Below are 19,099 nucleotides of genomic sequence, written 5' to 3' on the forward strand. Positions count from 1 at the left end.
TTGTTCTCATTATCGTTTCGCATGCTGCTGTGCTGCCTGCCAGCCTGCCGTTCATTGCTATTGTGTTGGTCGTCATCTCTTTATTACAACACTTTCATTGCCGTCTATATCTTCTGTATCTGTACGCAGTTGAAGTGTTTCAGTGCGAAAATTCCTGCTAACAATTTGTCGTGTGGATGTGTGTGTGTGTGCATGCTCATGTAATTCTGTTATCTTAAGGAAGTAGGTCGCTGCTGCGTAAGTGAGTGTGTTAGCTGGCATGGATGTATTAAATTTGAAAACTTTTGTTGTTTTTCGTATACTTTTATAGCTTGTTGCTTTCATTTGGAGTTACAAGCTGTTATTAGATACCTGCTAAGAAAATGTGTTCGTGTGTGTGTGTTAAAGAAAATAATCTCTACAAACAAAAAACGGCGAAATTTCATTTGCGTATAGGTATGTATATTACCATGTATTTGTGTCTTAATTTATACTAAATTAATAACATGCTTTAGGATAATTTTCACACACATATATACATTGATGATACCACCATTTCTTCAACCCTCTGTAAATTCCTTTTCGTTACCCATAGTTGTTAAGTGTTTCGTTTTTATTCCCAATGACACTTTTACATGGCAAATTTATTGTGCTCTCTGAATAGAATTAATTTGTTTTGTCTGCTGAACCAACAAAATAAAGCGCAAAGGTAGTTACATTTCAAATGAATTTATAAGATGAATATTTTTACGATAACAAATGAACAGACACATTTTTCTTTGTGTCAAAAAAGTCTATTCAAAATAATCATAAAAAGAAACCAATCATTTCTCTCACATTTCCAATAATAAGTAATGTCGTTTAGATTTTTGGGAATATTCATTGTCCTGAAGTAACGTGAAAAGTTTCCATCGTTGTCATAGGTTATTTTAGGTTATTTTATGTTATATTTTGGCTACTACTCGTATAAATTGTTACAATGATTACGAAATATCGCATGAGGTTGGTGTTCGGGCGAGGAAGAAATCTATGCAGCTATGAGGCAAAGCATGACGAAATAAATAAGGTGAACCATTAACTACAACGATATGCCTATTGTAATTGAAATATGTACTCAGAAGGTCTCCGGTTTAATCCCTGACCAGAGCATCAAAATTGTCGAATGTTGTGATAGCACATGTGTGTTTGAATGTGACAGATTCGGTGAAATCAGCTGGCCTTACGCTCCTTTAAACTTTTTTTTACCCTCCAACATAGATTATATTGAAACCAGATTTCATTAATTTCGGTTGGATGATTTTCTGGACACATAAAATACCGAAAATCGGGAGGTACCGTTTTATGGGTGCTATATCGAAACGCTGACCTGTACCGAAAAATCTCTGCCGGAATATTTTGTACCGTCAACGATAACTAAATGGTAAATTGTGACTGAAACATTCAAAATTTCTACCGTTCCGTTTTATGAGGGCTATATGAGACCGTGGACATTAGACCGACCCAAAAACACATTATGATTGGAACTCCATTTGACTCAAAAACCTTATATGTGAAATTTTATGAAGATCGGTTAACCCGTGCCACCCGGACGATCTTAGTTTCCATAGTAATTTGTATGGGAACAAAGCTGCAATTTCACGAAAATTCTCTAAAATCCGCATTTATGGTCCAACCGATGAACATGTTTACCAGTTCATTGTCCTTCAATCCTTCAAAAAATTGTGAAAATCGGATCGGATCTTGATAATTCGATTTTAGGTATTTTGGGCCCTATATAGCTATATCGAAATCTTATCAGATTTTCGCAATTTTTTGTAGGATTCCTTCTAGTGGATATATACCGACAATTACCACCAAGAAAATTTTATAATCGCAACGGAGACTACATACCAACTTTTAGTTATTTAGCTTGGATAATGTGTCTAAAATAGTCATCCTGCTCCAAACATAATCTGCGGCAATGTTTTATACATCCACAAGTAAGTACAGAATTCCAAATATTTCGGTGGGACCTTCATATCGAAAATTGGGAGGAATTGTTATAAGGGAAGCTATCAATACGTTGATCAATATAGCACATTTTCAATAATAACATCCTAATAGAAAATTTTGTGCCAAATTATAAATTATATGTTTATCTTTAATATTGCGAGTTGCATCTTCAACAGACGGAATGATAAAGTTAATATTTTGGAAGGTATGAAAAGCATTTCAAAACCTGTAAAGATAGGATCAAAATCAGGCGGGGCGACTATATGGTACCTCACGCCACAATTTCCACAAAATTCGGCGAAATTTTTATAGACCGAATTCCGTCACATTTTCCATATTTCTTCAAAATGTCTGTCCAATTTTGTGTGTTGGCGTCAAACACGGGATCTATATCGAAATGTGAACTGTTTTCAATATAATTGGGCAAATTTATTTCTAGACCAAATTCCATTAGACATTAAAAATTTTATTGAAATTGTTCATACATACATAGTGCATAAAATCTGCTATATGGGAGCTATATTCAAATCTCAATCTATTCTCACCAAAAGCAATAGCAATTTTGACAAAAAATATCATTCCCAAATTTCACTAGGATAGGATAATAAATGCGACCTGTACTTTGATAAAATAATAATATGCTGGCACCTTGCAAATATTTTGTCCTGGTGTTTTTTTTTCGGAAAGCCCACAAGTGAGCATTATTCTCATTAACATGAGAATACTCGACGCGTAAAGTTCAGGTTTTCACTGGAGAAGAAAAATCATCATTTCAAAAACTATAAAGCCAATTGATAATTCCTTTTGCCGGGATGAAATCATGATATTGGTAGCGATCAGTAAATTTTGCAAGGCTGTCAGTGCGTTTTGTAAACATTACTCTCTATAATAGAGAGTAATGATGGAGTTAAGCCAATGGTGGAATACTCCAGACTTAAAGTAATAACAATAATAAATAAATAAATAAACAGTCGAATACCCTTTAACGCAGTGTGGATTTGGGTAAAAAAGTGTACGGTTATGTTATGCATCTTTACCACAAAGCTCCTGTTATGTATTTTGTGAGTATAATTTCAATGCTGTAAAATATTTCTGTGAAAATAATTTTGTACGTATCTCTGTTGTATCTCATAACACATACATATACTATGTACATTTGAACACTTTAAACAAACTTGAACGGTTTTTTTTGCTTTTGGAAGTAATTTATTTCTGGCTGTTGGAGATATTTTTATCTATCAGCCTTTCAATTTGGCTTTCAAACTCGATGATTAGCTATAATTTTGTTCTGTTCTTCCTTGTCTATGCCATTATGCAGGTTGCAGATATTTATCTAAAAATAATATTAATCAGAGCATGCTTTGTGCATACTCAATCCCCTATAGTTGTCGGAGATGCAACAATATTTTACTTTGACCCCATTTACTACACCTAATAGTTATGGCAAACCCATAGACGAGGCCGGAACAAACCCATTACAATGATTCCATAAAATTGGAGTATGCCATAAAAAGCACAGTAAAAAACAGCATCTAGAAGGAATAACAATGGGGGAATACGAAACAGACACACACACCGACATTTACCCACCAATGCAAGACAAAGGCAAACACAAGAAATCAACATCGCCGTATTGTTCAATTGCAAAAGAATAGCACAAAAAATGTGACTCGTTGATGGTACAAAATAGAATTGTGATGAACCCTTCAATTCCCATTCCCCCTCCATCACACTCTAAACGAAAGTCTTCTCCATTAGTAGTTCTCCTAATGGCGCTTCATATCTGCATGCATGCGCTTTTCTGTTTACATGGGTAAGTGCGGAGCCAAACGGGAAATCTTGGAAAATGAATGTATTTTGCTATAGAAGATTTGGCCATGTTTGATATTTTCACTGCTTCGGATAGGTAGTTAGGTTTGCAGTGCTTTTAGGGAATAATATGCTTCTTCCTGAATTCTTGTGAATTCCTTTCTTTCCTTCTTGGTGGTACTCCAACAATCCACTATTTGCTAACGAGAACCACCTCAGGTTTTTACAAGAAATATGTATTGTGTTCTTTATGTATTTTATGTTGAGAATATTGTTTGTATGAGAAATCGTGTCACAAGCCGTTGTTTTTTTTTTTCCTAGTCACTATATTCTGCCACTAAGCAAAGAACAGTGGCAATAAATTGAAAAAAAAAACCTATGGATACTTTTTTGTATATAGAAAACAAGGTCCTCATCAACAAACAGACCATGTTGCCGAAGTCTTAGTGTTCGGAGCCACTGTCAATTTATCAATCTTCGGAACTGGAAGACATAGTACAATTCATGAAGAAAGCCTTCGGTTGTATATGTGTATGTATTGAGAAATGATTCTAGGAAGACAGACACTAGGTTGACTTTGGTGGAAAAAAGGCTTCAAAATACTTCATATCTGCAAATTTGCAATAAGTTTATAAACTAGAGGTTATTAAAACTAGACCTTTGTCTAGGCAATCACATCTAAAATGCCTGATGAGCTGATTAACCTCTAGCGAAGTGGTATGAATCACATCAGTTTTCATTGATTTAATTTTAGTGAATGTTAAGAAGAAAGTGTTTTTTAATTTAATTATACGTTTTTATAAAGGTCAACAGATTAGATATTATTATACATTATATTCAATTCGTTTTCCTAATTCTTTTACCAAGAAATACCTCGAAGACAACATATTTGAATGTTTGAAAACACTGTACATTGTTAAATTGGATTGCTGGAGCATATTTCAAATCGAACACAGTGAATACAGTCGAAGGGACACACAAATACATCGCCTTCATAGTCGCCTGGTTCTCCTTGTCATCATGTCTTTGAGCATTATTTTGTTGTGTTGTTGATGTCGTTGTTATTTTGCTCTTGCCATTTGCTTTCGCCTCTGTCTTTGGTCTCGTTGTTGCTGATTTTATAGTTGTTTTTGCACAAAACATTAATGTAAAAAGTATCCTCCGGGTAATGGATGACAAGATGACAACTCCCGTTGAGGATTTAGAATATATCTGGGTATGTATTATACGATGTGTATGAGAGTATACACATTCCATGTTTAAAGAAATCAACAATATTCTGTTAACAAAAATTATCTCTTGTAATGGAAGAAAAGACAAACAAGTAACAAATATCAAGAAATATGTTGATGGATTCGGAATGATGTTGCTTCGACTTATTCCACAATCGTCAAACGAGGAGTTGTAGCAACAACACTATTATCATTGTCATAGGTGAAGGCCCCCCTCCCCCCCCCCCCCCCCCCAAACGGCCATAACATGCCAAACAAGAAAATGCTCCAGAAATAATACACAAGGACATCAGAATATAGCGTTGATACACATACATATGTATGTTAGTGTGTATCTGCATGGGTGCTTGGAAAATATATTTTTCTGTTTGGACATTGCTTACAAGACAAATGATAAACAACACAAACTGAGCCAATTTGACCGTGTTCTGGGAGAGACCAGAACAGTCTTGCCAAAACTAAATGACCCGCATCTTACGGGTATCTATTTATGAAAAATAATAGGCAACTCAGACAAGCACAAGTACAAGTTTGGTCTATCTATCGTCCTTCGCATGAGAGAGTGAACCTTTGTCGTTATCATTATCGTCATCATCATCAACATGCAAATGTTTGATTCGATTTAATGATGCTCAAATAGTTCGTCCTTCTCATTAAGCGAGTCAAAGGACCGGCAATATGAAATATCAAAAAGACAAAGAAGAGCCTTGAAGCTAAATTGAAAGAGAATCTTTTTCAATTTGTTGCCATTGGAGTCCTTTATCATTTGGGTATTAAAAAAGGTGCACAAAAGTGTGTCTGTGTATTGTATTTTTTAAGTTGGGAAGTAAAAAAGAAGATGGCATGGGTTTGAATGGTTTAAAGAAGGTAATGGTATTCATCATTATGGATCAAAGTATAGCACGGGAAATAAAATAATTGTGGTTTGTATTTGAATCCTTGTACACGAGAACAGCATTTTGCACATGCATATGTATATTAGGGTTATGACTTGTTGGCCTCTTTCTCAAGAATGATTTCCTGTAGCAAGAATGAATGAACTTTTGCCTATGAATGACTAAAATATCGTTTATTCTATTTAAGTATTAGAAAAGGTCACGCAAACCCCACTTTAAAAAAGAATTAAAAAAATACTATGAAATGAAAAAATGCTCAAAAAATTATTTCCTGTTGAAGGAATTAATGACTTATTGACTATAATAATTTTTATTCCGTTTAAATATTGAAAAAGGTCCCACACAAAATACTTTCAGTTGATATGATATATGAAATAAAATAATATATGATATAAAATGATATACATATATGTAGTGAAATGATGATAAAATTAGCTTAAAAAGCTTATTTTCAGTTATATATGTATCTGCTTATAGTGTCAAAAAGCTCATATAGAAAATTTTTCAAATGACTTTGTGCGTGGGCTTTTTTATGGAATTTATCTAGTCTTAGGTAAAAACTCATCAAAATATGATACATGGATACGAGGTTGCAAATAATTCATAACCCTAATGTATTATTAAAGTTTGTATTTATTAAAGTTTGGTCAAAGGTAATCTGCCAAAAAGTATAGTTTACAATCAAGAATTTGGACATGGGTATAACATTTATCATTTTTATGGGGATATGCCTGATGTTAAAAAATAATAGTATCATTTGTATATACATTGAATTTATATGGCAAATAGTTTATATTTGATACTTCCCATGCAAAGTCTTAATTTAGCAAACAAGGTGAGTTGTAGACTTTTTAAAATGGGCGTAGCATCAGTGAAAATGGTATTTGAAAATGATACAATGCTAAATTCCTCATTTCTCACACAATATACACTACAAGATACCGAATCCATTGTCTGCTCATACTTAAATAAATAAAGCTCCTCATGTATCTACGATTGTGACAAAGCTGACTATCGTCGTTGTACTGTTATCTGCGGAAAATGCAATGCATCAGTTAATTACTACAGGTGAAATGTGAATTTCTTGTTGTAAGGCTTTCAATATAGTTTACAATCAAGAATTTGGACATGGGTATAACATTTATCATTTTTACGGGGATATGCCGATGTTAAAAAATAATGGTATTATTTGTATATACATTGAATTTATATGGCAAATAGTTTATATTTGATACTTCTCATGCAAAGTCTTAATTTAGCATTCAAGGTGAGTTGTAGACTTTTTAAAATGGGCGTAGCATCAGTGAAAATGGCATTTGAAAATGATACAATGCTAAATTCCTCATTTTTCACACAATATACACTACAAGATGCCGAATCCATTGTCTTCTCATACTTAAATAAATAAAGCTCCTCATGTATCTAAGATTGTGACAAAGCTGACTATCGTCGTTGTGTGGAAAATGCAATGCATCAGTTGATTACTACAGGTGAAATGCGAATTTTGTTGTTGTAAGACTTTCATCGTTTATATGAGTAGTAATCGCCAAAGGTAGATGCGGCAAAGCGAAACTGAAAGAATTACTCACACATGCACTCGGCGCTGACTGTTCCTTTAAATGAATTCCCATGCGGTTGGCGGAAGAAGTATCAACTATGTATATCACATAGATGACATTTTGTTTCTTCCTAGTGTATGTGTATATGTGCATGTGAATGTCAACATGTGTAGAAAGTACCATACCCGCCAATATTCGTCCGTTGATGTGCGAATAATTTGAAACAAATTGCAGCACGTCAAAGTGGCAGTCAGTATTTCCCGAAGCTCGTTTGTTTATTCTATCGTCGTCAGATCTATCCTGATGTGTCTGTTGGAAATTGCATTTACTCCTTTGCTCTTTGATGATGAAGAGACATGTGTACATTTACCACAGCAGCATGCACGCAATGTCTCTAAGTAAACCGAACAAAATGCACAGTTCCAACGAGGTACATATGTCTGTGTGTTGATGTATCGAACGGTTCCTTCGTCTGTCCTTCTGCCTCCTCGCACATACAACATACATATTTTGTTCACATGTTTATGTCTGTACTTTAAACACAGTTGTTTTGTTGAGCTCTTGTCACGGTTTCATCATTTCCATTTTACATTTTACGCGTAGTATTCCACCAGGATTTCCTGACTGTTACCGAAACCCACACCTTATTCCAAATTGGAAGGGAAGCTTTCATCAGTGCACATCTCATTTAAAACGCGTTAAAATTGTTTATGCAAATTTCTGCTATTACCTTCAATTCGAAAGAAGTTTGTTCCCGTTTTAAAAATAGGCAACATTTTCAGTTTCCTTTTGTTTTTGGTTTTGCATTTTGGTAACGCTTTTTGTATAGACCGGCAACTATAAAATTACACGCCAGGGTGTCATTTACGTTTTGTTCATTAGCAACGCTGTCATTTGTCAAATTGAGTTTGTGATTTGTTTGAAGTGTTCATTATTTAAAGGCATGGAAACATAGAAAATGATTATTATCCATTTGATTTAAATCCCATTATGGATTTGTTAATTATTTTGGGAATAATTAGCTTGTAATAGTGAAGTTAAGTTACTTGTTACAAACTATTTGAAAGTTTTTCAAAAACTGATTTAAAAATGTTTCATATTTGCGAAGGATTTAAAGAGCATTTAGTTGTTTGAAATAGTTTTGGCTTAAAAAGCATTTGACAATTAAACATTTGATTAAATTAATTTATGTTCAAACTAAGGATGTTTAATAAATACAAATATATTTTTATGGGCAATTTTAAGAAAGGATATTTATTCCCAAAAAGTCTAAGAATATTATAGAGAGTACAAATAATTAGGTTAATAAAATCGTGTCATAACTCGTATCGCCGTAGACCCAATCCACAGTGGTCCCACATGTATGGGAAGGTGCGACAAAAATATTTATAATCGTCGGATCACTCTGATTTTTTCAGTATATGCTAAAAATAAGTAAAAAATACTTTAGCCAAAAAATCATCAATATGAGTTTTTCCTATAGCCCCCATGTAGCGGTACCACCCGATTTCAGGTATTTTGAAGCTTTGTTTTACATTTTCGGCCCTAATTGGATGTACTTTGGTATTTGGGGTTCCCAATGGTCAAAAACCTTCTGTGCCAAAAATTGTAGTCTTAGGTCCAGGTTTCGGTATAGCTCTCATATTACGATACCTATTGATTTCAGGAATTTTGAAGATGTTATCAACATTTTCGGCCCGAATTGGTTGTAATTTGCCATTTGGAATTCTCAATGATCAAAAACCTTCTGCGCCAAAAATTGTGGTCTTAGGTCTAGGTTTCGGTATAGCCCTTATATTAAGGTACCTCCCTATTTCGGTTATTTTGAGGTTTTTATGTACATTTTCGGTTCGAATTGGTTGTCATTTGCTATTTGGAGTTCTTAGTGGTCAAAAAACGTCTCCGACTGGTATCGTGGACAGGAAAGGAAACAAATTATTCTATTTGAGTCCAGAATATTTCATGGTAGGGGATATAATAAAGTTCGGTGTGACCGTACTTTACATTTTTCTTGTTTTTCATATTATATGTAGGATCATACATATATCAAAAATATACAATTTACTTATGAGTGTATCATAAGTAAATCCTAAAACAAAAATGTCTAAATCTTTAAAGAAAAAATGGAAACAAACAATTAAAGCACAAAACAAAGAAGAAACTGAGAATACAGTAATACGGCATATTCACTGAAACGACCAGAGGCATCGTCAGTATTTTTAATGTCACACGCGGAAATGCAAATATATGCAGCTGAAACCAAATTTTTTTGTAAACTTGACACTATTTCGAACATTCTTCAAAAAAATTGAGGAGTGGCGAAGGATGGCGAAGTTAGTAAAACTCTACTTCAATTTTTAGGACTTGGAAAAAATCCACAAGAAAAAAGTATTATAAAAAATGTGATTTCCAGCACATTTTATGCGAATAAAGTGTACAAATTTTTATGTAAAAGTAAAAAGAAAACCTTGTTCTAAAACTTTCATTTCGAAACAAATAATTTTATCCTCTAAATTTTGAGTTACTTGCCTTGTAAGAAGTCACAACCTTACTAATGTTTTTAAAGTTTTTAAGAGATCATAGGTAAATGTCAACTTCTTCTGTTTTGTTTTGTTAAATACCGTTATAAATTACAAAAACAGTTCTGGAATTTATTGTATCTCTTCTATCCTTTAAGAAAACTTTTGGCTATATTCTTAAAAATGTAACAAACAACCAATCGATGGCACATCGACCAACATTTGTAGCATTGATTTGCTTTGATTATTTTGAGCCAAAGAAACAAACAAGGTAGAAACTTTGCCACATTGCTTCATGCATCTTTCATTGACTGGATATGACTACGAAGGGACAACATTATATACACATACATTATCATACATACTCCTATTCATATGTTGTCGTTCCTTGGAATCTCTTTGTATACTTACCAATATTATTAGGATATAGAGCTGGCATTGTGCCATCCTGCTGATAACGGGGCGGCGGCAGATCGGTATTGTCGACCAGATATGTTGAGGCTGCTTTTTTACGAGCCTCATCCTGCAAGAAGAAAATCAAAGAAGTCAAAATATTATTTTCAAATATTAGCTTGCAGAATTAAATGAAGTAGCCATGATGGTTGTTTACACCGCCATAGTCACTACATATTAGGGCGCTCGAATCAAGCCATCGAATATATGTATTTGTATTATTTAGTTTTTGTAATATTAAGTTTGTCATTCCGTTTGTAGCTAATAGAAATAATAATTTAGGCCCTCCAAACTATATATTGTTGATCAGAATGCAGGTACGTCATTCTGTGGAAATCACTCTAGCGTCCGAACGTCTTGAAGTAGGTGGAGGATTTTCGGTATTTAAAACGGGCTATGTAGGTCCACGTTTTGGTATAGCCCCCATACAAAGTGACGTGTCGTCGTTTTTAAGAATTTTTAAGAATTTTGTCCCATTTGGTATTTTGTGTCTCCATATGCTAAAAAACATTTCTACCATAAATTGTTTATAGGTCCACGTTTTGGTATAGCCCCAATATAACGCCCCATATATAGTACGCGTCACTTTAAGACATTTTGAATATACTAGACCCATTTGACCACAGATTCGGTAGTAATTTGGTATTTTGTGTTTACAGAGGCTAGGAAATATTTTTACAAAAAAAATTTATATACTTAGGTCCACGTTTTGATATAGCCTTCATAGGACGGTATCTCTTGATTTTCAAAGTCTTTTTCGGGGCTACAAAACTTTTACGCTGAAATGTATCGGTTCACGTTTTGATGTACCTCCATAGAACGGTACATCAAAATTTTCGGTATTTTGAAGGTTTTAGCCTCATTTAGCCTATTTAGTCTTCGTTGGGGTACAAAACTTTCCACCTGAAATTTGTCGTCTTCATATAGCCCCAATAGAACGGTACCTCCTGATTTTCGGTATGTTGAAGGGTGTGTCCTCAATATCCCACCGAAATGACTGCCATTTGGTAGTTAATTTTCGTTGGGGCTATAAAACTCTTCACTTTAGTGGTCCACGCCTACGTAAAGCCCACTAGAACGGTACCTCTCGATTTTCTGTATTATCAGTTGGGATATATGTACTACTTCTGCAATAAAAATAAGAGTTTAGTACTTTCATAAACGAAATTAAACAAATTGTTCCTATTCACTGCAATACAGTTCGTGGTGGAGGGTATAAAAAGTTCAGCCCGGCCGAACTTAACGCCTTTATTACTTGTTAATTTTTAGAGATTCCTGACATTTATATGAGATTAGCAGATTTGGTAAATTCTGAGACCTATAGTAAAATTTTGTGACGAACAATATTTTGGAACATTTTGATTTGATATCATCACATTTTAGAGGAGATTTTGTACGATCTTCGAAAAAAGAACCAAAATACCCCTTTGAAGATCCGCATGGGAATTAATATTTTTAGCAAAATATTCCCCACATCTTCATCCATTATATACCTGAAATGCAAGGTATCTGAACTCAAAAGTAGAAATGGGCGGAACACGCCCCGCCTACTTAGGTTACTTCCTGATGTAAACTTTAAAAACACCGATATACGTGTCTCACTCATATTTTTCGCTCTACTTTAGTAATCAGATTGGTTTTCCCATCATTTAGAAAATAAATAATTTTGAAGCATCGATGAACAAGATAGAGCCCCTGGGCTCTCAGTGAACTTTTCTCTCTATACCATCGTTAAGCAAGAGAGCGCCTACGTGCGTTTCGCTGCTCTACACCCTGCAAGCAAAAACTATCGCGGAACTGACTTAGGCGCGTCGCACAGGGCTATGAAAAAAGTCGCGGCGATGATCGCGGAAGTCACCCTGAAGTGACCGTTGTGAAGAAATTAACCACGCCGGCGTGTCGTCTTGGAAGTCACTCCAGCGACACGTCTAGAAGATCATTACCGCGATAGTTCTTGGAATTTTAAAAAATATGTATTTTTTCTATTTTTTTTTATATTTATTTTTATTTTCTTATTTGTATTTTTTATTATTTTTTAAGAACGCTATTTTAGAGAAATTATTCTTTGGAATTTCCGCCTACATTAATTTTGGCTTTTAAAAATGTGATGTTTTGTTGCCAGACTTCGGAAGCGAACACGGACCTTCAGAGTGCAAAGCGGGTGTGCTTACCACTGCACCACCGTCTCATATAATCGTCAGATGGAAAAATGTTCTATATTTGTTCAAATGTGTTGAATCATTAAATAAATGTAAACAATCGCCTTGGAAGTCACTCCAAAGTGTCGGCATACGCGATAAAAGGTCATAACAATAAGGCTATAGAAATTGTTTGTGTAATTCACCAACGATCTTCCTAGGCGTGTCTCCGGAGTGACTTCCTAAGCGAGGGAGTGAGAAACTGACTTCCAATTGCTGGCAGGGCACTCACCCAACTCAACACAATGGCACCCCCTGAAGCATGCAATATAAAAATACGGTGGACATCGCTGTTTTCAAGCAATATTTTCCTATTGCATATTTTACGGGGTGCAAATGTGTGAGTACATGCTTTTTCAATTAGTTGAATTGTGTGTGTGTGTGTGTGGAGAGAGAAACGCTCACTGAGAGCACGTGCGCGGTCTCTTGCCTAACGCTGTTTTAAACTTTAAAATTTGAATAACGTTTATTGTTCTGAAGAAAGACAAATAAAAATATGCAAGAACATGTTTGCCTTTTTTTTCAAAAATCGTCTTTTAAATTTGTAAAGATTTGTAAAGATAATAAGGCCATGTTTATATTATAGGCTTTTGTAGGGTTAACCTTCTTAATGAGGATTTATTTGACGTATTCGCAAAGGAATTGACACTTGAAACCCAGTGGGTTTGTTAAATCCGGTTATATATAAACGTACAATAATGCCAAGTTTACACTTGCGCTCCAAAATCCACTGGATTTTACGAAATCCTGAAATACACCCCGGTGTTTATACTTATTTTTTTGTTGATTTCAAACATATCACAATTATCAAGGTAGATGCATATGCACAGCTGATCGAACATGAATTTTCAAAACAAGTTGTTGTATATTTAATTAGTCATCAAAAATATACGACAATATAGAACTTTACAACTTTATTTCGAAAATTACCGTAAAATTATCTATATATCGTATTAATTGTGTATAGTACTAACAAATAAAAAAATAAAAAATTATTTTATCGTTGAGACATCATAATAATAAATTTTGATAGATAAAATTTGTGCTCAGAACCTGCAAAATATTATTACTTGAAGTAGTTTGCCCGTTCAGTGCTAAAAATGATTTTCCGTACTCCGAAATCTAGCAAGACTTGCACTTCTCTTTAAACAATAACAGCGCCGAATAACACTCTATTCTCCTATTTTCTGCCATACAATTTTGGCCTATTAGAAACTAGCAGCATGTTCGTCGGCATCTAACTACGATAGCTGATACGTTTATTTTGACATTTCTGCTTGAGTTTTTGCAATTTCCGTCATTTTTCCGTTCCCGTCTTTTTTAAGAAATTTGTATGGGGAAGCAATTTATGAAAATTCGCTCTTTTTTCTAACATAACCACTAAAAAGTACGGGAACACAATGAAAAACAGCATTTTAACAAAGTAATTTCATATTTTTTCACATTGCTTACAAATTTTGACAATAAATTTTTTTGTTGCAGCAACTGACCATCTACCTTGTTTATTGTGATACGTGAAAAGTGTTGCAACTTTTGGTACTTTTTCAGGCAAAAGCAGGGTTGTATATCATGTGTACTGTGATTTCGATGTTGATTTCGCTGAAATCACGAATTGAGATGATTTCATTTTTGTATGCGAAATCATGATAATTTTTGCTTGATTCCGCGCGAAATCACGAAACGCCTTCGAAATCACGAAAAGACGCCGAATGTAAACCAAACATAAGACTCCTAAGATAATCCAATTTTGACAAAAAAATATGTTTGAAAACTTTGAATACGTAAAAATAAATCGTCAGTTTTGCAGACGGTGACAAATTAATGAGATCAAATACACCGATTGTTCATGATGTATCTTATTACCTCCTAGTTCTCAGAGGCATTTTACTGATATACAAACCTACACTATAGAAGTGACTGCGAATTCTCAAAAAAATATAACTGTTTAGAAGTCGGCCTCTTTATTGGGAGTTCGTTTGTTTATTTTGATGTTATTTTAGTTGAAAATACGCGTCTTAACGTACATATTGAGTCATGTATTAATGAAACCAAATCTACCTTAACCTTCATAAAGCTTTGGTGTAAAGACTTTAATGGCCTGTGCGTGACTAAACGTATGTATATCATCTTTGAATATTACACTGTGTGTAATTTTTTGAGTCATGTTTTATTAACCATATTCTGACTCCACAGTGTGATAGAACACCAAAAATGAGAAGACACGTGTCTCGCCGTTTTTCCCTATCTCATCAACTTTCGCGGTTATAGGTTGAGGCTTTGATGTAAAAAGGGTTATTTAGTCAGGACTATATCTTCCAAACTGTTAGATAATTTGAATTTATCTCAGAGGCAAAGTTGTAGCTCTTGTCTTAAAGAACAAAAATTGTAACAACATATAACCCATCAAACTTCATCTGCAAGGTCAAAATCGCCATGGTCAAATTTCTTTTAAAATTTTTCACAAGTTTTGTTATACAGCTATTAAAACGATCAAATTTGAAGCAAATAACCAACTACAAAAATGTACCTCAGATCTCAAAAAAAACATCTTTCTAGAATATACAAACCCTGAAGGAACAGGTCTTAATGGTCAAAATAGCAAAACAATTGCGATTTGTATCCTCTTTTCTCGGCTTCTGCTCCATAGATATTAAACCGTTCAAAATTCAAGAAAACAATCAACCACAATAGTGTAGCAAAGGCTTCAATAAACAACTTTCTGGAATATGCGAAATGTCTATGAACGGTTCTTAATGGTAAAAATAGTAAAAATCTTTTGAAAATAACCAATTTTTATACTTTTTTCTCTGACTCTGGTCCAAAGATACGCAACCGCTCAAAATTTAAGGATACAGTCAACTACAAAAATGTACCTTAGATTTCAACAAACAAGTTTCTAGAACAAATGAAGATTCTAGGAACGATTTTTCAAGCCCAAAATTCGATTATTTTAGATCATTATTTCCTGTTCAGGTCCGTAAATAACAAACATTTGAAATTTATTTGAGTTTTTAACAGTTTGTTATTTCCAAACCTGAGCAGGGGGGATGTTAAAAAAATGTAATTGTTCGTGAATTTCAGCCCTAAGAATCATTCCTAGAATCTTCATATGTTCTAAAAAGTTGTTTATTGAAATCTAAGGTACATTTTTGTGGTTGACGGTATCCTTAATTTTTGGGCGGTTGCGTATCTTTGGACCAGAGTCGGAAAAAAGCATAAAATTTGGATATTTTCAAATGATTTTTGCTATTTTTACCATTAAGAACCGTTCATAGACATTCCGCATATTCCAGAAAGTTGTTTATTGATGCCTTTGCTACGCTATTGTGGTTGATTGTTTTCTTGAATTTTGAACGTTTTAATATTTATGGAGCAGAATCCTAGAAAAGAGGATAAAAATCGGAATTGTTTTGCTATTTGGACCATTAAGATCCATTTCTACAGAGTTCGTATATTCAAGAAAGATGTTTATTGAGATCTGAGGTACATTTTTGTAGTTGGTTGTTTGCTTCAAATTTGATCGGTTTGAAAGCTGTATAACAAAACTTGAGAAAAAATTTTAAAAGAAATTTGTCCATGGCGATTTTGACCTTGCAGATAAAGCTTGATGGATTATATGTGTTCACAATTTTTGTTCTTTCAGACAAGAGCTACAACTTTGCCTCCGAGATAAATTCAAATTTCCTAACGGTTTGGAAGATATAGTCCTGACTAAATGACCCTTTCTACATCAAAGCCTCAAACATTTGTAGGCCTATAACCGCGAAAGTTGATGAGATAGGGAAAAACGGCGAGACACGTGTCTTCTCATTTTTGGTGTTCTATCATACTGCAGTGTCAGAATATGGTTAATAATTTTCGTGTTGCACAGTGTTATAGTAATAAAAAATCGGCCGAAATTCAGATTTTCTTCTTTGCTACATACTAATATAAATATTATAGTAATAAACAAATCGGTCGACGTATTAAATACAATTGTTGTATAATCACGGTGCTCTTGAAACAATTTTAAATGGAAGGTGCTTACACCTCGGAAGTTTTTGCGGATTCTGAAACTACAATGTTCGTAGATGAGAAAAATCAAAAAAAAAAAAAAAAAAAAAGCCGGAGCGCTTTTTAAATAAATCGCGATTTAAGTTGACATTTTTAAGGGTTGTTTAGGTGTTCACGATTTTGCTTAGAAACCGCAAGTCCTATCAAAATGGGACTAAAGAAAATGTTGTAGCTATGAAAATTCTCTACAAGATCGACCTTTATGGTATTTTCGTAGTTTTTACCATATTTGAGATATAGAAGTTCAAATTGGGACAATGCACTGACTGTACCGCCCCCTTATAAAACAATGTCACGGAGGGTGCACTTAACTAACTTTTGATGAAAACCGCTAACACAGGGCAAATTTTTGTGAATTCTGAAACAGCAGTGTTCATAGATGAGAAAAATCCAAAAACAAGAAAAAATCGCTGTAGGGATTTTTAAATAAATCGCGGTCAAAATTCACATTTTTAGGTGTTTTTTGGTTTTCGCGATTTTGCTTGGAAACCGCTAGTCCAATCGAAATGGAGCTAAAGAAAATGTTGTAGCTGTGAAAATTCTCTAGAGGATTGATGTTTATCATTTGTTCCAAGCCTGTACCATTTTTGAGATAAAGAAGCTCAGTTTACATTTTTAGGTTTTTTTGTTAGGGTATCGTGATTTTGCTTGAATCCGGTAAGTCTTATCGATATGGGACCTGAGAAAATCTTAAAGCTGGGAAAATTCTCTACAAGACTGGCTTAAGTAACTTATACCAAGTTGTAACATTTTTTTAGATATATAAGTTTAAGTTGGGAATTTGAAGTTATGACATTGTTTTATAAGGGGGGGCGATACAGAATTGAATTGAATTTGAATTGTCCCAATTTGAACTTCTATATCTCAAAAACGGTAAATCCGACGAGAATAACATAAAGGTCAATCTTGTAGAGAATTTTCATAGCTACAACATTTGTTTCAGTTCCACTTTGATAGGAAATGCGGTTTCTAAGCAAAATCGCGAAAACCTAAACAACCCCTAAAAATTTCAACTTAAATCGCGATTTATTTAAAAAGCGCTCCGGCGATTTTTTTGTTTTTTGATTGTTCTCATCTATAAACATTGTAGTTTCAGAATCCACAAAAACTTCCGAGGTGTAAGCACCTTCCATTTAAAATTGTTTCAAGAGCACCGTGTAATGTCAATATGTTGTTTCTAAATATTACAAAAATGAATGAAAGCCAATCTGTTTGTTAATGGACATGGATCCTAACACTAAGATGTTTTAAGTTATTTAACTATTTTCAACTTTGATTTTTCTCTGATTTTCGTGTTTTTTTTCTGTTCTATCTTTGCAATATTTTGCTCAGTGCAAATAATGTTGTTCATTTTGTTGAACAACTGACTGGAGACAGCACTTTATGTTTTCCATAAATATTAAAGTTGATAGGAAAGTATGCTTCATATCGTCGTCCACTTTGTTGTTTGTGACGAACGTATACAAGCACTCATAAGCGCCTTAACTTAACTGGTCCTAATATTGACTTTCCTCGTATTTTTGTGTCATTTTCTTCTTTCACCATTGATAAATCTTAATTATTTCTTGAGTTGTTGCTGTTGTTGTTATTGAAGTTATTGCAATATGTAGTGGTTGTTGTGTTGCTGTTTTTTTTTTGCTTTTGTGTTTGTTTATGTGAAATGATTAATTATGAACTGTTGTTCGGTCGTTCAGTAAGTTCATCTCACTCAAATCCCCTTTCTGTTATTCCCTTTTCATATTCAGACGTTGTTTTTTCCTCCTTCTGTCAATTTTAATGAATTTTGTGTTCTGCTTTCCCACTACATTGCTCTCACTCCAATATCAGAAAATTGTTATGCCAGTTTTTTTTTTTCTCTGTTCAAAATTTGTTGGTTTTCTTTGAAACCTCATTCATTGAGTGGTGAATGTTGTCTTTTTTTTGTTAATTTTCGAGCATATTTGCATTGATGTAGTCATTTTCTTTCGTTTTCTCGTTCTTTTTATCTCGGTTATTATTCATAATTATTTTTGTCCTAATATTTTTGTATAAGTGTGTTTGTATGAATGGTATGTAACCGTTCATATTCTGCACTATTTCTTATTTGTTATTTAAATTAAGAACATTGCAGGAATTTTATACTGATACTGGGGGATTGAAATGAAAATGAACCGCGCTCTGTCTGTTTGACAATTGGAGTTCAGGGGAAGATAGCAATTTTCCAATAGCCAATATGAATGGTCTACATTCTGTTGGACATTGTTTTCTTGGTCCAAGTATTAGAATATGCAGTCGCATGTAGATGCATGAATTCTGGTAACTATTGAATATTCAGGAAAATACTGGAACATATGGATTTAATATAGTTTTATGGAATATTTTTTTTCTTTTGACTGATACTAGTTTCAAGATGTTGATTTAAGGAAGCAA

General features: G+C 33.9%; 1 protein-coding gene across 9 annotated transcripts in view; it reads right to left on the reverse strand.

Annotated features, from left to right (window-relative positions):
* The window catches only part of sns (nephrin adhesion molecule sticks and stones), a 326,558-nt gene that overhangs the window by 42,853 nt on the left and 264,606 nt on the right, over window positions 1-19,099 (reverse strand). For all 9 annotated transcript variants that reach the window (XM_073988663.1, XM_073988662.1, XM_073988661.1 and 6 more), the window contains one exon: window positions 10,398-10,509. In XM_073988663.1, the coding sequence (XP_073844764.1) occupies window positions 10,398-10,509 (112 nt within the window). The remainder of the gene's footprint in view (window positions 1-10,397; window positions 10,510-19,099) is intronic.

The sequence above is a fragment of the Musca autumnalis genome, unplaced genomic scaffold, assembly GCF_047663935.1.
Source record: "Musca autumnalis isolate F117 unplaced genomic scaffold, ASM4766393v1 scaffold_5, whole genome shotgun sequence".
NCBI classification, from domain to species: domain Eukaryota; kingdom Metazoa; phylum Arthropoda; class Insecta; order Diptera; family Muscidae; genus Musca; species Musca autumnalis.